We start from the raw sequence: 20,299 nt of genomic DNA, 5'->3' as shown, positions 1-20,299 counted from the left end.
ATCTTGGGCCCATCCCTGGACCTCTTTACCTGCCCCGCCCCCAGATGAACCCATGGCCCTGCTAGGAGGATTAGACTAAGGACAGACAGACGTTCTGAGCAGAAACCCCACAAATGGCTCTTCTGTCGCCTCTGCTTCTGCCAACCTCCAAAGCAGCTCTCTGCACCTGTGGATTGGCAATGAGAGGCTTCCAGAGGTCAGAGATGAACTCTGTTCCCCCTCCTTCAGGCTTCTATCAAATGAAAGGCACTTTAGCTAACAGGGGACCAACCGGGTCCGCATCACTTTGTCACTCTTTCTCTGTGGGCCACAGCCCTGTCATCTCCTCCTGTCGCCTTCTGTTTAAAGATACTTAAAAAATTTTTTTAATTGTGTGTGTATGTACGTGTGTGCACACACATGAATGCAGGTGCCTGTGGAGGCCAGCAGTAGATCCCAGGGAGCTAGGATTACTGACATGGATGCTGAGAACTGAACTCTGTTCCTGGGCAAGAGCAGGATGTGCTCTTAATTAACCACTGAGTCATCCATGTCTCTTGGCCCCAAGACACCTGTTCTGAGGTCGAGGCATAATCAAAATCTCTCTCTCTCTCTCTCTCTCTCTCTCTCTCTCTCTCTCTCTCTCTCTCTCTCTCTCTCGTTAGGGTCTCATGTAGCCTCAGCTGGCCTGGAACTTGCTATCTAGCTGATGATGGCCTGAACTCTTGACTCTCCAGTCCTGGCTCCATAACTCCTGGAAGGGGTTCAGACCGCTTAGCTCCCCATTCCTGCCCTCCTATGCCATCCACCCACATGGTCCCTAACAGTCATCTAGAACAGTCAAAACAAACACGAGCCCCAGGAGACCTTGGTAAAACTTTATTCACAAACTCCAGACCCCTAGGCCTGGCTCAGCCAGAGGGTACATTCTTAGCAGTGGCAAAAACCCCAATATAACACGTTCATCCAGACTAACCATTTTAATTTAAATTAAAGCATTTCTGGAAGACAAATGCAATTGATAGAAAATATAAAAACTTTTACTGTACAAATTTTACATCACATTCAAAATAAGCAAATAAACGTGTGCCTTGTGGCCAGAGACCCTGGGAGCACACACGGATGATGTCCTGGCTAGCGCTGCAGCACTGCATGGCTATTCCACCCCGCTCTGTCACTACAGAGCAACAGAGGCTTGCCACTCCCGGCCTGGACCACAAGAAGACAATGGCCAAGGGCTTTGATTTGGTGCACAGGAGCGGCCAGACCAGCACTAGCTAGGATTCATGACTTCACTGCCACTCTGATGGGTCAAGGCCTCCTTGGAGGCGAGGCTGGGAACTCAGAGTGCCTGGAAAAGGACAAAAGTTTCTGCTGGACTCAGACTGTAGGTGGCCAGGCCCCCTGCAGCTCAAGCCTCTTTTCATTGCCTTCACAGTGGCTACAGGGGCTGAATTCACAGTATCTGTCATTCTTCATGTGTTTCCCGGGAGACAAGGAGAGCACAGGGGAGGCCGACTTTCCTAACCTCAATTCACAGTCTCTTAAGTAGAAAAAGGAAACAGGGACCATGATGGGGGACTCCCTTAAACGAAGGGCAGTACGGAGGAGGCCTCAGAGAGGAAGTGGGGAAGGCTCCAGCACCCTTGGAGCCAAGTGGCCCCAGGGTCCCAGGCCGATGTTGGGTCCCCTGCATAATGGCCCCCAGCAGATAGACAGCTCCTTAAGGCAGGGGCCATGACTACACCTATCTGGTCCCCAGCACAAGACCACATTCACTGCAGCGCTCAGAGCTTTCTGAACAGAGATGTTCACAGTATAGAGCGAGACCCAGGCTCGCTGTCAGGGGGCTGTGTGTGATGCCCTGTGTGGTTTGGTGTGGCAGGAGGGCTGAAGGCGCTGACCCGGCTGCCAGCCTGATAGCTCATGTTCTACCTGGGAGGGGAGGTCAATGTCATGACATTCGCGAAGTGAAAGAATGGCCAGAGGCTCAGGCCCTGTGGCCTCCAGGGAGGTACAGCCATGAGATAGCCACAGAGGCTGTAGTTACACACCGTGTGGTTCTGGAGTCAGGAGGTCACACCGAGGGCTAGAGTGGGAAGCCAACGGGATGAGGAAGGGATACGACAGGTCCGTTTCAGAGGACATATGACCCACGCAGAGCTGAACACAGGCTCACAGCTCTTCCTCCCCACACTGGGGCAGGGTCAAGATGCTCCTGTCCCAGCTCTCCCATAGCATGTGCTGGGGGGCGGGGATGTAGGCAGAGTCCCACAACTTCTCAGAGAATGGCCTGTTTTATCGGACCCCTGGACCAGGCTCTAACGCAAGGGCAGGTTCTGAAAACTGAGGATGTATTTGGTGTTTAACGAAGAGGGAGCCATATGGCCATGCCACAGCGGGATTGTGAGCCTAGGGGCCTGAATCTAACCACCTCTCCACTCCCATTTCTTCTGCACTCTGGTTGTGGGGGTCTGGCGCTGCCCAACCTCTGCTCAAGGACGGCTCTGCTCTGTAGGTGACAGTTTCTGCAGAGCCCATCTGACTTACCCCAACCCAGCCCTCCTGCTCGTTGGAATGAACATGAACAGACGTCCGAGGCTCACAGATAGGGACTTACTAGGGACGTCTTGCTGACGTGTCTGGACAGCCTCATGCCCCCATCTGAGCTCAGGGCACACACACAGGAGTCAGAATGGGCTAAAAGGCGTCGATGAGACAGGGCAAGTGGAAGTGGTCTGGAAACTTCTGGCACGACAGAGGTGCGTTTTAAAGTGCTAGGGTCACCAAGGCTGTATTTGCCTCTTCCCTATTCTCATCAACCAAGAACTCACTGTACACACAGCTGACGGGCGAGCTCTTGGCTCCAGGGGGAAATGTGAGGCACTGGGGGTAGGGGGTGATGATACAGGCTGAGTTCCACAGCCTTCATGTCTGCCTGGAGGCCTCAGAGAAGCAGCAGATGTCTCCACAGATGTGTGACCGTTTCCTTCTGCTGTGGTAGAAGCTGGGCTAAGATCCATCAGATCCATTTAGAAGTCATTAGGATTCTGTCTGTACTTTTTAGCACACCAAGCCCAGATCAGAGCAGAAACTAAATCCAAACTCTTCAGGAACTCCTGACCCCATAATCCAGAAGAGTTCCTAGCCAAGCTTTCTCCCACAAGCTAAGGAAGGGTTGGTGTTCCTCATGGACAAAGAGAGGGACCAGTGGGGGTCAGGGCCAAAGCATAGGCCAGGGCAAACCTCCCGTCATGTCCTCTTTCCCCAGAACAGCTACATTCATGCTGCTTTTCTTCCTTCTTGCTCAACCCTGGGCCCCTCACTGCTGCAGGACCTTAGAGAAGGGGGTGGGGAGAGGGGGGCATTTCTGTTGCTCCGAAGTGCCAGCACCCTTCTGTAGAACTATTATTAACTAACATAAAACACCAAGCTTGCGGGGCAGAAACCTCTGTGTAAACACTGGCTGGAGTGGTGTCATCTGGAGTGGCATGTACGGTTCCCATCCTGAGCCCCACACACCGCTGCAATCACATTCTTCACGGAGGAGTCATACTCCTGGTCTGCAGCTTGGCATGCAACACTTCTCTCATTCCTCGTGGCGGTGGTTTGCGTGTTTCGTAACCATGTTTCAGAAAGGAAGGCACCCTCTGCACGAATGTGCATGGCCGGCTACATCTTTGGATTACTGGACTCCAGGGCCCCCAGGCCAAACCTTTCAAAGCGGGGCATGATTTTGCTGCTGTTAATGCTGTGGAGAGGAGCAGAGACGTGGATTATGGCTCTGCTGGTTTTGACCAGAGTTAAGGTGTCACTGGTTAGGCTTAGCAGAGGATCTGAGTAAGGATAACTGCTGGGTCCACAGCCTTGACAGAGCTGCTCCTGGCCACCCTAAGTCTTGGGCCCCAGCCACATTCCCTACCTGGCGGGGATAAGGGAAAACATGGCTTGTTCACCTAACTCGCCAGCACCCAGCATGGCAGTAGCCGTTGTGGGCTCACGGAGGCTGTTTCCTCACTGGCTGCTGTGTGTGGATGTGGAACTAGTGAGAGACCAGAGGATCTGTACCAGGGCTGATGGCACACACTCCTTTTAGAAATGGTGCTCACATGGGGTCCACTGGAGCCACTATGGAGCAGAATCCTGAGCCCAACTGCAGAAATCTCATCAGGGCCATGGAACCCCTAGCAGATGTGAGAGCAGCTCTGTCTCCATTACTGAGTGACAGGTATCACTTCGCTTAGAACAACATTTCTGAGTGGGACTCCTAAGGACCCAGCCCTTCTGAACTGATGCCTTTCCTACATGGCAATACGATTTGTGTGTGTGTGTGTGTGTGTGTGTGTGTGTGTGTGTGTGTGTGTGTGTGTGTATTTGCATGCCTACTGTCCTTTGTCTTCACGAGACAGACACAAGACTCCAGACAGGACCCATGACCTCAGGGTTAGGTCTGGGCAGCTCTGAACCACTACATCCCTTGCAGGACAACGTTCCAGGGTTGCCAAGCCCCTCCCCATCCTCTGAGCATGCTCAGCAGGGGCTCATGAAGGTGTTAGTAGGGGCTAGGGACCAGAGGAACACAAGCAAGAGCCACTCTTGGGAGAACAAGAGAGCAAAGACCATCTCATCCACGAAGGCAGCTGAAAGCTGTTCTTCCGCCTTGAGGGGTCACCCCATTAGTGCCATCCTCCCCTGGCAGTGACTCAAGTCAGGTGCCCACAGGCCATGTGCAGGGGAGGGGCCGTTGTTAAAAACAGAGCACAGGAAGGAGTCTGGAGGGGGAGACTGGAGCAGCAGAGACGGCATCCCCTGGGTTAGTGCCCGCTGGCATTTTGAGTCTTAGCAGAAGTCACGGAGCTGAGCTGGCGATTAGGAGGAAGGAAGCCCTGAGGCATGCAAGGCAGCCAGGCCTACAACCTACAGACAGAGAAAGAGCAGCGTCAGAACCGGAGCCTAAAGGAGCCAGGGCACAGTGCCTGACCAGAGCAGCTGCCCAGGGACCCGCTGCCTGCAGAGAATAGGATCCTCAACTCCACCCCTCAGAGTGGCAGCAGGGTAAGTTTGACAGGGGATGTGGGCACAAGGAAGCTTTTCCATGTCCCCACAGGGCCGTTTCAGGCATCCCTCAGCGCCTTAAGCCCACAGCTCCCTGTGATGGTCAAATTGGCTTCCTGGAGATTATTACTTCTGCTCACTTGCTTCTTCCCCTCCCCTCTTTACTTACAATTACTATTATTATTATTACTAATACTTGTAGTGCTGGGGCCCAGACCCCAGCCTCATATATGCTAAGCAAGAGCTCTAACACTGAGTCTCACCCCCAGCAATTCGCTGACACTAGGTTTGTTTGTTTGAGACAGGGTCTCTCCTGGCTCTCACTACATAGACCAGGCTGGCCTTGAACTCGCAGAGACCCACCTGACTCTGCCTCTGAAATTGGGATTAAAGGTGTATGTGTCACCATGCCCAGCTGCCATTGGTGCTTTCATTTCTGAGATTTCACTATGTATCCCGGGCTGGACCCAAACTTAAAATCCCCCTGCCTCATCCTCCTGGATGCTGGGATGACAGGCATATGCTACCACAACTAGCTCACTGGATTCTCTTCCTCTGAGCTTCACCCAGAAGCGGGATTTGGGGGACTTGGCTCAAAGAGCTCATTCTCCCTCAGCCACATGCTAGGCCATGTGGTGCGGAGAGGGGCCCTGCCTGCCACATCCCTCTGTGAGAAACACGAGCCCAGTGGCCCCTGCCGGTGGCCATTTCAGCTGCAAGAGGTCACTGTGGATTATGGGAATGAAAGCATGGATGTGAGCAGCTAGCATGCAGGGACAGAAGGGGAAGGGTAGGTATGCGATGGGCCGGCCACACACAGGCAGGAAATGAGAGAAGTGAAGGAAACACACTATTCCTCCAGAACCGGACAGGAGCTCTTAAAGTCAGGGTGACCATAGCGTCCTTTCCCGTAGTAGCGGCTCCGCCAGCGGCTGGGGGTGCCCAAGACCATTTCACCAGCAGTTGAAGAGAGCCGTCCGATCCGATCCAGCCAGGCGGCCCGGTGGGTGATGGCAGCCAGCAGGCAGGTGGAGGAGTCGGGGTGGTGGGGCAGGAAAGATGACAAGACAGGCCAGTGCATCCGCCACCCCCCGAAAATGAAAAGTGACAGAGCCAAGGGGGAAGAAAAGAGAAAGTGAGAGTTAGAGGCCCCGTGTCTGGAGAAGCAGAGACCGGGAGCAGACGCTTGGGAGTGGGCTGCTGTGGGCCCCTACGAGTGGACTCAGTTTCCCATCTGTGGGATGAGAGGGACGGGCTGACTGGTTTCCAGGACTAGGAGTCATCTTTGAATGCCAGTGCCTGCCCGGTGCGGGCAAGCTTTGGTAGAAGAGGAAGCCTGTATTCAGAGGGCCCAAGACCTCCAGCAGCCCAGGGCTCAGCCTTGAGGCCTCATCCCCCCCCCGGCTCCCTGACACACACTCTCAATGCCAGTGCCTCACCTGCCAAGCTTATGGGATCTACCCGATACTTCTCGGCAAAGTTTCCTACCTAAGGCCCACTGTGGAAACTGAGGCAAGTGACGAGGCCCCATAACCTGACCCGTGGCTGTGGCTGGAGAGGGGTCTTTGCGGGAGGAAGCCAGAGTGGAAACAGCACAGGACAGAATACAGGGGAGATGACAGTGGCCCCTGCTGCTCTGTGCCTCAGGGGTCAAAGGACCATACCAGGGGAAAGGCTTCTGTCGACACCAGCGCTACACAGCTGAGTGGCGTGGCCCAGTAAGGGACAGCAAGATTTCAGCGCTCAACAGCTCAGCAACTAACGGTACCAGCCTAAGCAATACTGAAGCTGCTTGTTAGGGGCTGTTTTTGGGACCCACGTGGTCCTGACCTCTGACCCTTTCTCCTCTCAGGCATAACTTTCTCATCCTGGTCTAGCCTGGGCTTGATGTCAGTGATGGTCTAATACAGTGACATGTAGATTCCCACAGGTGGAAACTGGAGGCGTCTGCCTGTTAAGGGTGGGTGCCTCTAGCACCAACCTCTCTGCTCTGTGGAAGCCCCAGATCGCAGTCTGATGCAGGTCCAGCAGAGGGCGCCCTTAAACCCTCCAGACAGAGGCTCTCAGGGATCTGATGGTGCCTCTAGCTTATGGCGGGAGGACTTACTCAGCCGACTTCCAAAAGTGCCCGGGATGGGAGAGCCGCCGGTTCAGCTTGGGCAGCTTCTCCAGCATCTCCATCAACAGGCTGAAGCTGGGTCTCTCCTGCAGGTCGAAAGCCCAGCAGGCAGACAGGATCTCCTGCAAAGGGCACTGTGGTCAGTGGAGCATGGGCAGCTGGGAGGGAGGGAGGCGCATGGGTAGGACACTTCCTAAGGGCCCCTGTGAAGGTCCCAAGGGCCCTGCACAACTGTGGATGCAGAACCCTGGGAAGGAAGTGTTTTAGATGAGCCACCGACCTTCCAGGTCCAAAGGAACTTGCCTGTTCTCCTTCCTCCTCAACCTGTCCTTCCCAAAGTGACCAAGTCAAGCAGAATGGAAACAGGAGAGAGGGGGGATGAAGGCAGGTGGCCTTTGCCAGATGGGAAGTGTCCAGAGGTGAATGCGATGGTCTGGGAATGTATACAGGGTGGGGCTGCCACAAGGGGGCGTCTCAGTGCTACCAGAGCGGAGACAGGCTCGTGACATAAGGAAGGCTTTCTCTCAGGGTCTACTCAGCCCCACAGCATCTTCCACAGCCTTGACACCCAGGAGGGTGGCCTGCACACGTGGTCATCACAAGACACCCTCTACCCCAGGCTTTTGTTCTTAACTACAATGACGCCTGTGCCTTAGGAAAGACAGAGAGCCTCCCTGTGGTCCTTCCCCGGTGGGTGAGTGGAGGACAGTCATGTCACAGGCCCAGCCCACCCTTGGGCCCTGCTTCCCTCTACTCACGCCGACTTCCTTCCCCAGGCTGACGGACGCCAGGACGCGCCTCACTCCTTCCCCACTTCCGATCTGCCAGATCAAGGCCTCTGCAGGCTGGTGTTTAAAGGGCCAGTCTCTTGCCTGTAGCTCATACCACACAGTCCTACGGAGACACACCACAGTGTGAGCTACCGGAGCTTCACAAAACCCTACAGGAGGTTCTAGGGGTTGGCCACGTTAGGAGCCAGAGGTCACCCTGCCATCAAGGAGCACAGTCATCCCTTTCCAGGGCACACTTCCTAGCCCAGTGGCCACCCCTGTACCTGAGTGCCGGCGGCCTACTCACCCGAACGCATAGACGTCAGCAGCTTTGGAGAAGGGCAGCTGGTCCTCATCCCTCCCGGGTGTCATTTCTCGAACAATCTCGGGGGCCAGGTAGCACAGCCAGTCATGGGACAGCTTCAGCTGGTTCTCACGCCTGGAGGCCAGGACAAGGACACAGGCCCCTCAGTGGGGAGCGGGTGGCCTGACGGTACACATCTGTGCCCACTCACACGTGGTAGAGAAAGCCCAGAGAGGAACATGGAGTTCTCCCTTGCCCTTGAACGGGCTGAGCACTTCTAGAAAGGGGAGTACACAGCTGGGAATGGCAGGGAGCTGCTGGTGACAGTGTTTGGTTCCCTGTACTGAGAGAGTGGCTGGTCTGTCGAGGACCCCCAGCCTGTCTGCAGATGTCAAACCTGCATGCTCTAGCCTGTCAATCTTCCTTGAGACACCACCCCATTCTTATGGAGGAGCTTTTCTTGCCACCCAACCCCTCTACAGTCACAGGAAGTAAAATGCTCTTTTTCATCAAGGGGATATAAGCCGGGTCCCTCGCCCATCCCTGGGTAGTCAAGCTGAATGTGCCGGGGGACTCAGCCTCCATGGGTATCCCCACCTGGAAATCAGGTACCACGAGGGACCTAACCACGGACTGAAACCACATGGGCAGAACCAGGAACCGAGGCCACCTGGCCTGTGCAGGGAAGGCTCTTGCCAACAATGCAGCCAGGGGTATTCCACACCCATGCAGTGCTGCAGCTCCCGCTGACCCATGCACACACCCACGGCCAACTCACCGTTCCTCCCGGACCACGCCCGAGATCCCGAACAGCCCGAAGTCTGTGATGACCACTTTGCCATTGTCATAAAAGACATTCTTGGACTTGAGGTCTTTGTGCACGATGCCCTTGGCATGAAGATAGCCCATCCCCTGCAAGACAGCCAACCTTGTATCAGAGCTGGGTGGGGGATGCTGAGAGATGGAGGCTGAGCTGTATTCAGGGCAAGACACATTACCCCCACCCCCCATCCTATCTTCATACAGACAGCAGGCAGGATACTGTCCTCACCTTACAGATGATGCAACTGAGGCTCAGAGATGGCAAGTGACTTGCCCCAAGCCACACAGCAGTTAAACATGGAGCCCAGATCTGACCTCATTGAGTTCATGCTCTTTCTATGATACTCTGCTACCAAATAGTCACCTCAGACTTGGGTAAGGTGTGAGGCGTGGACACGGTGACCGACAGTGAGCAGAGGTCAAGGAGTGTAAAGACCGGTGATACGGGCTGGAGGTGTAGTTCAGCAGTCAAGTGTGTGCTTAGCATGCTCACAGTCCCGTGTTCAGGACTCAGCATTATCAATTTTAAATAATCAGGGCTGGGGGTAATGGCCCAGTGGTTAGGAGCACTTCCTTCTCTTGCAGAGGACCAGAGTTCGGTTCCCAGCACCCTCATAGGTGGCTCACAGCCATCTGTAACTCTAGTTCCAAGGAATCCAGTGCCCATTTCTGGTCTCTGTGGGCATCAGGCACACAACTTGTACATACAGTCTCTCTCTCTCTCTCTCTCTCTCTCTCTCTCTCTCTCTCTCTCTCTCTCTCACACACACACACACACACACACACACAGAGAGAGAGAGACAGAGAGAGACAGAGAGAAACAAAATCTTAGAAACAGATTTTATCACTATACTATCCAGACTCAGGCAAAGGGTCCCAAATGAGCAGGCTCTCAGGAGTTCCCTAGCTAGCCTCTGCTCTTAGGCAGGGTGACACTCAGGACAGGTAAAAGAGACATTCCTAGGATGCTACCTCGCCATGGTAGCAGGGGCCCCAGATGAAGCCTGAAGTCTGAGTTCCATGCTCCATCTCCACTCAGCTAGTACTGTGTGGGCTTGGGCACAGTGTTGCCCCCTCTGGGACTCTGCCTCTTCATCCATCAGGTGAAATGTGGTGGGTGATGCCCAGCAGTGATTGCTCTGGCCTGACCATTCAAGGATCTGGGGCACAGAGCCCATGGCCCAGGTGCTGGAGTGACAGGTTCCACCGTGGGCTAAGGACGAGCAGTTGTCCCTCTCTGAGGCTTACTCCCACCACAGGCCCTGCATGGGGGTCAGTGAGTTACACTTGTAATCCCAGCACTTGAGAGGTGGAGGCAGGGGTTTAAAGTGATCCTCAGCTACACAGTGAATTTGAGGGTAGCCTAGGCTACATGAGTCCCTGTAACAAAACAAAATAAAGCCACCCAGACACACAAAACCCAGGTGTGACGGCTGGAAATGGTCCGGTTAGAGAGACAGGCTCTAGAGCTGAGCCTGGACCAGTCCTTCCCCAGGATTGCCCGGGGTCTCCATGGCAACCCTCCAAGTTACAAACTGTCTCACTGGAGGTCAGGTCCCTCTGCTCAGCTTCAGACTCTCAGTGCATCTCAGATCACTCCAAAAAGGAAGTGGGCGGGGTGGGGGGGCGGGGTGGAGCTGAGCCAGGGTCCCCAGGGGCAAGAGGAGGCTTTCAGCAGGAAGGACATAGAAGGAGCAAGGGGTGACAAGAGGCGGCAAGAGGTGGCTCCAGAACCTTGAGTCACTTTCCTCCTGGGCCCTGGAAGTGACCAGCCTGGTGGCCTTGACTCTTGTGCCTCAGAGGGCAGTTCCCAGTTCTGAGGAGGAGGGGGAGTGGGGAGGGGAGAGGGAGAGGGGGAGGGCGAGTGGGGAGGGGAGAGGGAGAGGGGGAGGGCGAGTGGGGAGGGGAGAGGGAGAGGGGGAGGGCGAGTGGGGAGGGGGAATAGGGAAGGGGAGTGGGGAGGGGTAGGATTCGGGTGGAGGGGGTGGAGCAGAGTCCTTGGTGAAAGATCACATCTGAAGCAGAGGTAACACCTTGGGATTCTGGTCTGAAGTTTAATTTCTAAACGTGGCCATGGGAAAGAAAGGGGCAGACTAAAATCCTGGTTTGTCCCCAAATGCCATTGTGATTTTTACCACATACACAAAATGGCCAGAGAGAAGAGGGGAAGGAGAAGGGGGCTGGGGGGAGGGGGAGGGGTCTGAAGGGAAGGCCAGCTGATGCACAGCTGCAAGGGGCAGCTCTTCTTTTCTGAGACAGGGTTTCATGTAGCTCAGGCTAGCCTTGAACTTGCTTGGTAGCCAAGGGCGACCTTGAACTTCTTTGATCCTCCTGTCTCCATCTCCCAAGGCCTGGGATTACAGGTGTGTGCCAGTGTGCGCTGCTATGGTGCTGGGGACTGAACACATGGCTTTGCACACGCTAGTCAAGCACTCGACCAACCGACTCACATCCCCATCCCGAGAGGCTGCAGCTTTTCAACACAGCTTTGAGGTTGCTTTGTTTTAAAGAGAGGAAGTCTGTTTTTCGAGGCAGGGTTTCTCCGTGTAGCTTTGGAGCCTTTCCTGGAACTCACTCTACAGAGTGAGTTCTGCCTCTGCCTCTTGAGTGCTGGGATCAAAGGCGTGCGCCACCACCGCCCGGCAAGAGAGGAAGTCTTATTCAGTATTCTAGGTTTTCTGTTTTGTAGATAGCAGTCTCCCTTCCCTATGTAATCCAGGCTGATTTCAAACTCTCAATCCTCCTGCCTCAGCCTTCCTAGCTCTGGGATTTATATTCGTGGTACTTGGCTTTTTTAAAATTAGATTTATTCATTTTATGTGTGCTTTGCCTGAATGCATGTATGTGCATCTTGTGTGTGCTTGGTGCACACGGAGGTCAGAGGAGGGGGTCGGGTCCCCTGGAACTGGGGTTAAGGATGGTTACCGACCACCACGTGGGTGCTGGGAATCAACCCAGGTCCTCTGCAAGAACAACAAGTACTCTTCAACACTGAGCCACCTCTCCAGCCCTCTTAATAGTCTGGATAAGCAATGAGTGAGAAGCGCTCTTTAATTAGTTTTTAAGTGAGTAGGGAACGGAAAAGAGCTGCCTGCGCTGGACAAAAGGAAGCTAAGATTTGGATAACGGCAAATAATCTGCAAAAAGTGTGGGGCTCTTTAAAATTTTTTTAATCTATTTATGTATTTTTAATGATTTTTTTTTTTTTTTTTTTTTTTTTTTTTTTTTTGGTTTTTCGAGACAGGGTTTCTCTGTGTAGCTTTGCGCCTTTCCTGGAACTCACTTGGTAGCCCAGGCTGGCCTCGAACTCACAGAGATCCGCCTGGCTCTGCCTCCCGAGTGCTGGGATTAAAGGCGTGCGCCGCCGCCACCACCGCCCGGCTTTAATGATTTATTTTTATTTTATGTGCATTGGTGTTTTGCCTGCATGTGTCTCTGTGTGAGGGTGTCAGATCCCCTGGAACTGGAGTTATAGACAGTTGTGAGCTGCCCTGTGGGTGCTGGGAACTGAACCTGGGTCCTCTGGAAGAGCAGCCAGTGCTCTTAACTGCTGCGTCATCTCTCCAGTCCAAGTTTGGTCTTTGATGCCCTGAAGTGAAACACTATTCCCCACCGATGATGCTAAGAAACCCGCACCACGTACTAGCTCCATGCCAACTGTTCTCTGTAGGATGGCTTCCTTCTGTTTCTGCTCTGACCGAATCAAGGAGGCTGTGCTGGATCTACAGGGGAGGAAGCTGAGCCTCAGAGAGGCTAAACAAGCTCCCTGAGGTCACACAGCTAGAGACACTGTCTTTAGAATACGCAGAGTTTCTTCAGAGCTAATTCAGTTCTATTAACGCCAACTGAGTGGCGAGCTCCGGGTTTGATTGGGTAAGACAGGGGACCAGGCTGAGGTGCCCCAGCTAGGAGACAGAGGAGCCACAAACCACCTGGTACAGGTAGATAAGGCCTGGGGAAGGACCAAGAGCTCTAGAGGCAGCTGGGACCCCCACCCCCACCCCACCTTTACCTTGATGATCTCCTGGGCGATCTGCCTGGTCTTGTTGATGTCCAGAGACGTCTTGGGGTCCCTCACGAATGAGTGCAATGTCCGCCCCTTGCAGAAACTGTTGAAGGTAGTGGGGATTGGAAAGAGATCTAGAGCTGCTACAGACTGATCCCACCCCCATGGACCCTGTCAGGGGAACTGGGCCACCTATTCCTGGAAGATTCTCCATCCCAACCAACACAAGCCATAAACACATGTGTTCTTTAACCAAGACTCCAGCTGGAGCCCGACTAGACACACTTACATATACATGCACACATGCCATGGCCTGCCAGCTCTCCCTGCACAAGGAAACAGCTCAACCACACTCACAGCCATTCAGGGCAGCCCATCTTCACAGGGTCATAGAGAGATAAGGGTGGAGCGGCAGAACTCAGATTGGGAAGAACTCAGCCTCAAGGACTCTCACCAGGCTCCATAGAGCCTCTGGGCTCACTACAAAGATGATCATTACATGCAGACCCCAGGGCATCACATCCTGCTGCTAACTGAGTATTATGCTGTTCCTCTCTGGTTTTTCGAGACAGGGTTTCTCTGTGTAGCTTTGCGACTTTCCTGGAACTCGCTTTGGAGACCAGGCTGGCCTCGAACTCACAGAGATCCGCCTGGCTCTGCCTCCCGAGTGCTGGGATTAAAGGCGTGCGCTAGCACCGCCCGGCAAGTCAACCGTTTCTTAAGTGGCATAGGCAACTGTTTCTGTATCTAGCTGCTGCTTGGGGGAAGGACACTGTTTTCCAAGGAGAATGACAAGTGAGTCCCAGAATGCTTGCTGAAGTACAAACAGGCGATACACATCAAGATACCAAAATGTGAGGACTGGGGTACAGCTCAGCACAGCACTTGCCGAATGCACAAGGCACTGGGCTCACCCCACAGCAGCACGTGCACCCCTGAAGTAGCCCTCAAACCTACAGTCAACCAACAGAAGTAAAGTGTGAACCAGCACAATCTTAGTTACGTATTTTTTAATTAAATTATTTATTTTTGTGTATGTGTACGTGTGTGCATGTGTGCACACACCACAGTGTGCTTGTGGCGGTCAGAGGACAACTTGTAGGAGTCAATTCTCTCTCATTATCGGTTCCGGGAATCAAAATCAGGTGGTCAGGTTTGTGCAACTAGCGCCCTTCCCCACTGAGCCATCTCGCTGGCCCCCAATCGGCTTCATTTTAATGAAAGGAACATTGAGGTTAACCACACTCACTTCTGTGGGGAAAAGTATCCAAGCAGAGTGGTATAAGCCAGTTTTGTGTCTTTTATAAAACACTGGGATTTTCTTTTTGCTCAGAGGTGTCTCTTTATTTATGTCTTTTGAGGAGAGACAAGGTCTTGCTACGTAGCCCTGGCTATCATAAACTCAAGATCCCCCTGCCTCAGCCTCCAAGGGCTAGCACTACAGGTGTGTGCTGCTCGGCCCAGCTCTGATGTTTTAACATCGGTGCCCAGTGTGGAGGGGGACATGATTCCTTATCTTTGGTTTCCTCCTTCCTCTCTCTGATCACCCTTCCACATCCTCCAGGGCAGCCACAGAAGCAGCAGGCTGCAGGGACATGGAAGCTGTGGCGCTCAGGGGCCCAGGTGGCGTGGCTTACCTGGTGATAATGGCCAGGTGGGGTGGGTTCATGCAGGCCCCCATGAAGAGCACCACGTTCTCGTGCCTGGTCTGCCTGTAGTTCATCACCTCCTTCTTGAACAGCTTCAGGTGGTCCTGATTGTGGCCGTCCATCTCCAGCAGCCGAATGGCCACCTCGCCATGCCATCGGCCTCGGTGCACCCGGCCCCAGCGGCCCTGCCCAATGGGCTCGCCTAGTTCCACCTGCTCAAAGGGGATGTCCCACTCCTGCAGGTACACGCTAGTCTGGCTGGCTTTTCGAGAGATGGGGCCCCGCCAAGGCCGGCGGGAGCTGGGGAGGTCGTCCACCTCATCCTCATCGTCTTCTGCCTCGGACTTGCTAGCCTCAGGCTCCTCAGCCTGAGGAGGATTGAACAGAGAGAGGTATGGTGATATTTTATTTGTATTAAAATGTTATTTGTATGTTAATAAATAAAGTTGCCCGGGTGTCAGAGCTATTAGCAAGCCATAGGAAAGCAGGGCAGTGGTGGTGTACGCTTTTAATCCCAGCACTTGGTAGGCAGAGCTGGGTAAGTCTCTGTGTGTTCAGGGATACAGCCATTATTGGATACACATGCCTTTAATCTCAATACCAACTATAGAAGACCTGGAGGTCTATACAGACAGGCCGTGAGGAGGCGGTCATGTGGTTGGGTTTACAACCAATGAGAAGGCAGGACAGGAACTCTATATAAAGACTTTAACACAGGGGTAGCTCTGGTTCGGAGAGGTAGGACCACTGCAGGAGGAAGGGTAAGGTTTTAGCTCTTAGCTCTGACCTCTTGGCTTTCTTCTTGGCATTTGTTCTGTGTTTCTTATTTAATAAGAAGGTTGGTTACATCTACAGAGAGGGGAGTGAGTCTGGGTCTTCTCTTCCTGGAGTGCTGGCCAGGCACCACCAAACCTGGCACCCTGGCCTCTCTCTGGTAGTCTCCCGTCTGAACACATACCTTCTGATTCCTACGCCCCACCCCCCAGCAGCAACAACATTTTAAGCCATGCTGCTCTGCAGAGACCCAGGCTTAGTTCATATTTCTGTTTGAAGGTCAAGATGGCGGCTTCTTTCTGGGTCTCATGTAGCCCAGGCTAGCTTCCAACCTGCTATGTAGCTGAGGAGGGCTTTGAACTTCTGATCCCCCTACCTCCATCTCCTCAAGGGCTGGGATTACAGGCGTGCACTACCATGCCTGTTTAAGATGAAGAGGCGGTCCTTGACACTGATCAGAACTGCCTGTCAGCCGGGCGGTGGTGGCGCACGCCTTTAATCCCAGCACTCGGGAGGCAGAGCCAGGCGGATCTCTGTGAGTTCGAGGCCAGCCTGGACTACCAAGTGAGTTCCAGGAAAGGCGCAAAGCTACACAGAGAAACCCTGTCTCGAAAAACCAAAAAAAAAAAACAAAACAAAACAGAACTGCCTGTCAAGCTCTGAGAACACAGAGATGTCTGCCCCCATCCCAGGCCGACTGACTCAGCACCCAGGCCAGGGCCTGGGCCTGTGGGTTGGGAGTCAGGCCAGGAGAATAAAGAGGTCCTTCCAGCTAGCACTTCCCATTATTCTTCCCTGACGTGCACATCGACTCACACCTGCTGCACCAGGCTCCGCACCCTCATCCCCCTGGGCCCCCACCGACCCTGTGCACCCCAAGAAGAGAGGAGAGAGAGACTTTAGGTCTCATGCATGTGACTCCCACTCACCTCTGCTTCTTGAACACCCAGCACGTCTGCTTTGGGCTGGTCCTCGGGCCTAAGAGTGAAATGGGCTTTGTTAAGGAGATCCTGGGCTGGGCCAGGGTGGCCCTGGGGGAGGCAATGTGGAAGCTGTGGACACAGGAAGGAGGCTGACCGGAGGGGGTGAGGATGAGGGGGTGGGCAGTTACCTATCGCCCTGGCCCTTGCAGCACAGGGGGCAGGGCCCCACGCTCCTGCCTTTGAGGCCTGGCTCTCACCTCCTTGTGGTGTGAACTTATGTAATTTAATTCCTCTAAGTGGTTGCACTTAGAGACCTACTTCACTGGCTGAGAACTGAGGGACCAGGAGCCAAGCGCTCAAGGCAACCTAATGGAGGGGGGATCCAGAGACAGGGGTTATGTTTGGCAGGTCTCTGTTCGCCTATACTTCCTCCTGGGCCACAAGCCTGCTGCTGCTGTATACACAGCCCCATAGAGTGCTCACTGGACCGACAGGAGGCAGATAGCCCCCAGGTTCCAAGGATGAAACAGCCCCGTTCCCCATCGGGCTGGCCCAGAACCGGAGAGTCAGATACGTTGGGGTGGGTTGGGAGGTGGCTGCAGGGGGTCCATACCGTGTACTGTCAGCTGTGCTGGAGAGCGGGGCTGCCTGAGGACAGGCGGAAATGTCTGTGGGAAAGAGAACAGGGGCAAAGTGTGTGTTTCTGTCATCCCCAAAGACCAGCACACCGGGGACACCCCTTCTCTCCTGAACGGCCACTGCTCATCAGGCCACTTCCACCAGGGTCAGTTCATGCTTTGCAAGCGGACACAAACTCAGTCTCTACAGCCTTTGGTCTACACGGCTGCCCCAGGTAGAGGCCCTGGGTGAGTGACTCCATAGAGAGACCCCAACAATTAACACCACTGCCGTGGGCCCAAATGACCCCACAAGTGGGAACAGCTAAACCTGCTACTTCTGCAGAGGGTCCTTCTGGTAGGAAGCAGGGCTGGCTGTCATTTTTCAAAGTAGGGACACCCTTTGCCAAGCCAGTGGCAGGGCTGGCAGCTAGGCAGCACCTGGCAACAGCTGTGACACCTGGCACCGGGTGTAGCTGCTCCCCCCCCACCCCCAACCCCACCCTGACTCTGGGATTGGGTGGCTAGTATCACAGCTCTGCGCAAGAAGAGGAAACCCAGTGTGTGCACCAGGAGCTCCAGGCTGGCACCTGAGGCCGACCCCTGGACCCTAGGTGGTCCAGCTGCAGCACGAAGACTCAGCTCTAGGACACCAGGGAGAGACACCCCCCTCCCCTGTGTGGAACCAAGTGAAAAGCAGTGGCAGTGATCAGGGCTCCCCTCTCTCAACAAAGAGAATCAGGAAGTGGCAACAGCTCACGCTATCAGCAGCCCCTTTCCTGCCTTGGACAAAGACCTTCCCCTCAGCCCTCAGTTAATCGCCTTCACTGGAAGGTTTCCTCCACAGCGGAACCCGACTCTGACAGAAGCTGTGGGCCTTCTGATGGAGCAATGCCCACATGTGCGCAACATCCTGGGCCGTGTTGGGGTCCATGGACCTCGAAAACATCTGCTCCGGCCTCTCCAGACACCTCCATATCGCCTTCAGACTGCCAGGCCAGCATTTTCACACATGTTCAGGCCACTCCAGAAGCTACACATGTCTTGGGTGAGGTGTGGGGGGAGGGGCAAACGTCTGGGAAGCCTCACACTTGCCCTTGAAAGAGTGTATTGTGCACTCTGTTTTCGTGTGTTCCTGTTTCAGTTAGTACATGGAGCCCCACCCCCAACTGTGGGCAAAACAGGCCACTCAGGAAGAAGTACTGTGGTTCTCCAGCTGAGGGGCACTAATGTACATACACACCCTAGAGCTGGTAACCCGGAAGGACCTTGGAATGGGGCACCACACAAAAGGGGCAGCCCTTCCCCCACACAACTAAGTGGAATTACAGGGTAGTGGTTACCAAATGTTCCAACTCGATTCTTGAAGGGAGCTGATCTGGAAACCAGAAAAGCCTGGAATAACCAAAATACTGGGGCTTCCAGCCTTGGCAAGTCAGAGAAAAGACTATTAGAGTTGTCTGAAGCACACAGGCCCCCAGTGTTGGGTACTTCCAGTGGGAGGAGAAAAGCATCGATCTTATACAGCCTAAAGGGAAAGGAATGGGCAAATACAGAAGTGTGCAAAATAGTTTTTGGAGAGGAAATCCAAGGGTTGCCTTACTGAATGGAAAGTGTTTCCTTCCAGCTTTCTGCAATGAGGTAGTTCCACTGACAACCAGCAGGTGGCACTGTGTGTTAAGTCTGGGAAAGGCAACACCAGCTGACAAGAGGATGCCGACGCCTCTAAGACTTTCCCAAACTGGCTTTCCCTTGTCACTCTCATTTTCCACCAGGCACCGGCAAGTAGCCCCCTCCCTTCATTCTGCAAACCGGAGTTCTGGGTTCTCATCCTCCTGTCACTTCTGGGCAGTGCGACCTTGAACCAGTTCCCCGCCGTCTATCCAAGAGCCAGGGTCCCATCCAGCAAGGTACCGCCCACCTTAGGGTTCACACTCAAGCCCACGGGGAGAAGGCACCAGGCGGGACAGACAGAGGGTCACAGCAAGGGGCAGTTAGTGCACCCATGCGGAAGACTCACCTGGAAAGATAAACTGCTGTCTATGATGAATGAAGTGGGCAGCTTAAAACAGAAGAGGAGGTGAGTCACACAGTGCAGAGGCAGCGTGGGAGGAGGGGTGCGTGGACGGGGGTCGGTGGCAGGTGCTGGTTATTGGCTTAGGTGGCTCTGCCGGGGGGGGGGGGGGGGGAGCTCTGGTGAGGAAAGGTGGAGCCATGCAGGAAGAAGGAACTGCACTGGAGAAGAGTTGGGGCGTGGTGAGCCCGGAGCGGAGGGCGGCACTACAGGTGCAGGACGGACCATTTCAGTGGGCGCTTGGCCGCACAGCCCCGGCCAGTGAGCACTGGGAGGAGTTGGGGCCGGTTTTGTTCCAGAAAATGCTCATGAGCCAAGAGGCGAAGGTAAAGAACAGCGGCTTTCTGACGACGCCCAGCAGTGTGCGCAGAACAGCCTCCTTCCCCACCAGTCTACTCTGACCCAGGAGCACCCTGACCTCACTGCTGGAGCTCCGGATCCCCCCAAGGGCTGTGATTCCAGGCAGGGAACCATGGCATGCCACCTGCTTTCCGTTTCTGAGATGCTGGCTATCTTGCCTGGGCTGGTTCCAAACACACGGGCTCTATTCTCCTGCTGTGGCCTTGCACGTAGTTGGGACTCAGGATGGTCCTAACCTTGGCTCTCCTCCATGATAAGGCTCTGGGACCTGGGCAGGCAGTTAGCCCCCAGTGCCTTCTGTCTGTAGGGAGTGTATAGGCTTGCCCAGGCTCTCCTGTGAAGGGCAACAGGGGGGCTCCTGGATAGCACAGGGCAGGGCAGCACCGGTGGCAGGAGGGGTTCCAGGTCCTTCCCTGGGGGCTCATCCCAGCCCCTCAAGGATTTGTTCATGAGTCCACTAAGATCACGGACAGAGTAAGGCTTCTGTGCAGGGACAATGGGCCCATTTCCCTTATGGGTCATCTGTGTAAGTGGACAGGGTCTGATCAATATCATTAAAAAGGACTTTTTCTATGTCCCTTGTCTTTGCAAACTAGCCCTTCTTAGAAAAAACCCGAAGTAGATGGTTTAGCAAGAGACTTTTCAGAGAGTCAAGGCAGAACAGACCTGGAAAGGAAGCTAATCCAGGGGCCATGGCTCAGCCGCAGGGTGGGGCGGTGTGCGGGACAGACATCATTGTTAAGAGCACTCCAGCCACGTGCACATTAAGGCAGGCACAAGGACAAGTGACAGAAGACTCCCACCCTCTGGTCCCTCACCACCCCTAAAAGAAGTCCCAAAGTCTCCG

The 20,299-nt window shown here is 54.3% G+C and overlaps 1 protein-coding gene across 4 annotated transcripts in view; it reads right to left on the bottom strand.

Moving 5' to 3' along the window:
• Window positions 1-843: 843 nt before the first annotated feature.
• Window positions 844-20,299, bottom strand: part of Ksr1 (kinase suppressor of ras 1) — a 138,342-nt gene continuing 118,886 nt past the window's right edge. The window contains exons 11-21 of one of the 4 annotated variants that reach the window (XM_052755712.1): window positions 19,039-19,080; window positions 17,015-17,069; window positions 16,408-16,456; window positions 14,693-15,072; window positions 13,062-13,158; window positions 9,006-9,139; window positions 8,231-8,362; window positions 7,912-8,047; window positions 7,142-7,275; window positions 5,886-5,966; window positions 844-3,730 (exon numbers count right to left, since the gene is read on the bottom strand). In XM_052755712.1, coding sequence (XP_052611672.1) covers window positions 3,652-3,730; window positions 5,886-5,966; window positions 7,142-7,275; window positions 7,912-8,047; window positions 8,231-8,362; window positions 9,006-9,139; window positions 13,062-13,158; window positions 14,693-15,072; window positions 16,408-16,456; window positions 17,015-17,069; window positions 19,039-19,080 — 1,319 coding nt within the window. In that variant the 3' untranslated portion in view covers window positions 844-3,651. The remainder of the gene's footprint in view (window positions 3,731-5,885; window positions 5,967-7,141; window positions 7,276-7,911; window positions 8,048-8,230; window positions 8,363-9,005; window positions 9,140-13,061; window positions 13,159-14,692; window positions 15,073-16,407; window positions 16,457-17,014; window positions 17,070-19,038; window positions 19,081-20,299) is intronic. The other 3 variants (XM_052755713.1, XM_052755715.1, XM_052755714.1) reach the window with 3 other exon arrangements.

The sequence above is a fragment of the Peromyscus californicus genome, unplaced genomic scaffold (assembly GCF_007827085.1).
Source record: "Peromyscus californicus insignis strain IS unplaced genomic scaffold, ASM782708v3 Scaffold_3__1_contigs__length_106647218, whole genome shotgun sequence".
Lineage (NCBI taxonomy): Eukaryota > Metazoa > Chordata > Mammalia > Rodentia > Cricetidae > Peromyscus > Peromyscus californicus.
Note: the sequence above shows the minus strand (reverse complement) of the source record. Positions and strands in the feature narration are given on the sequence as shown.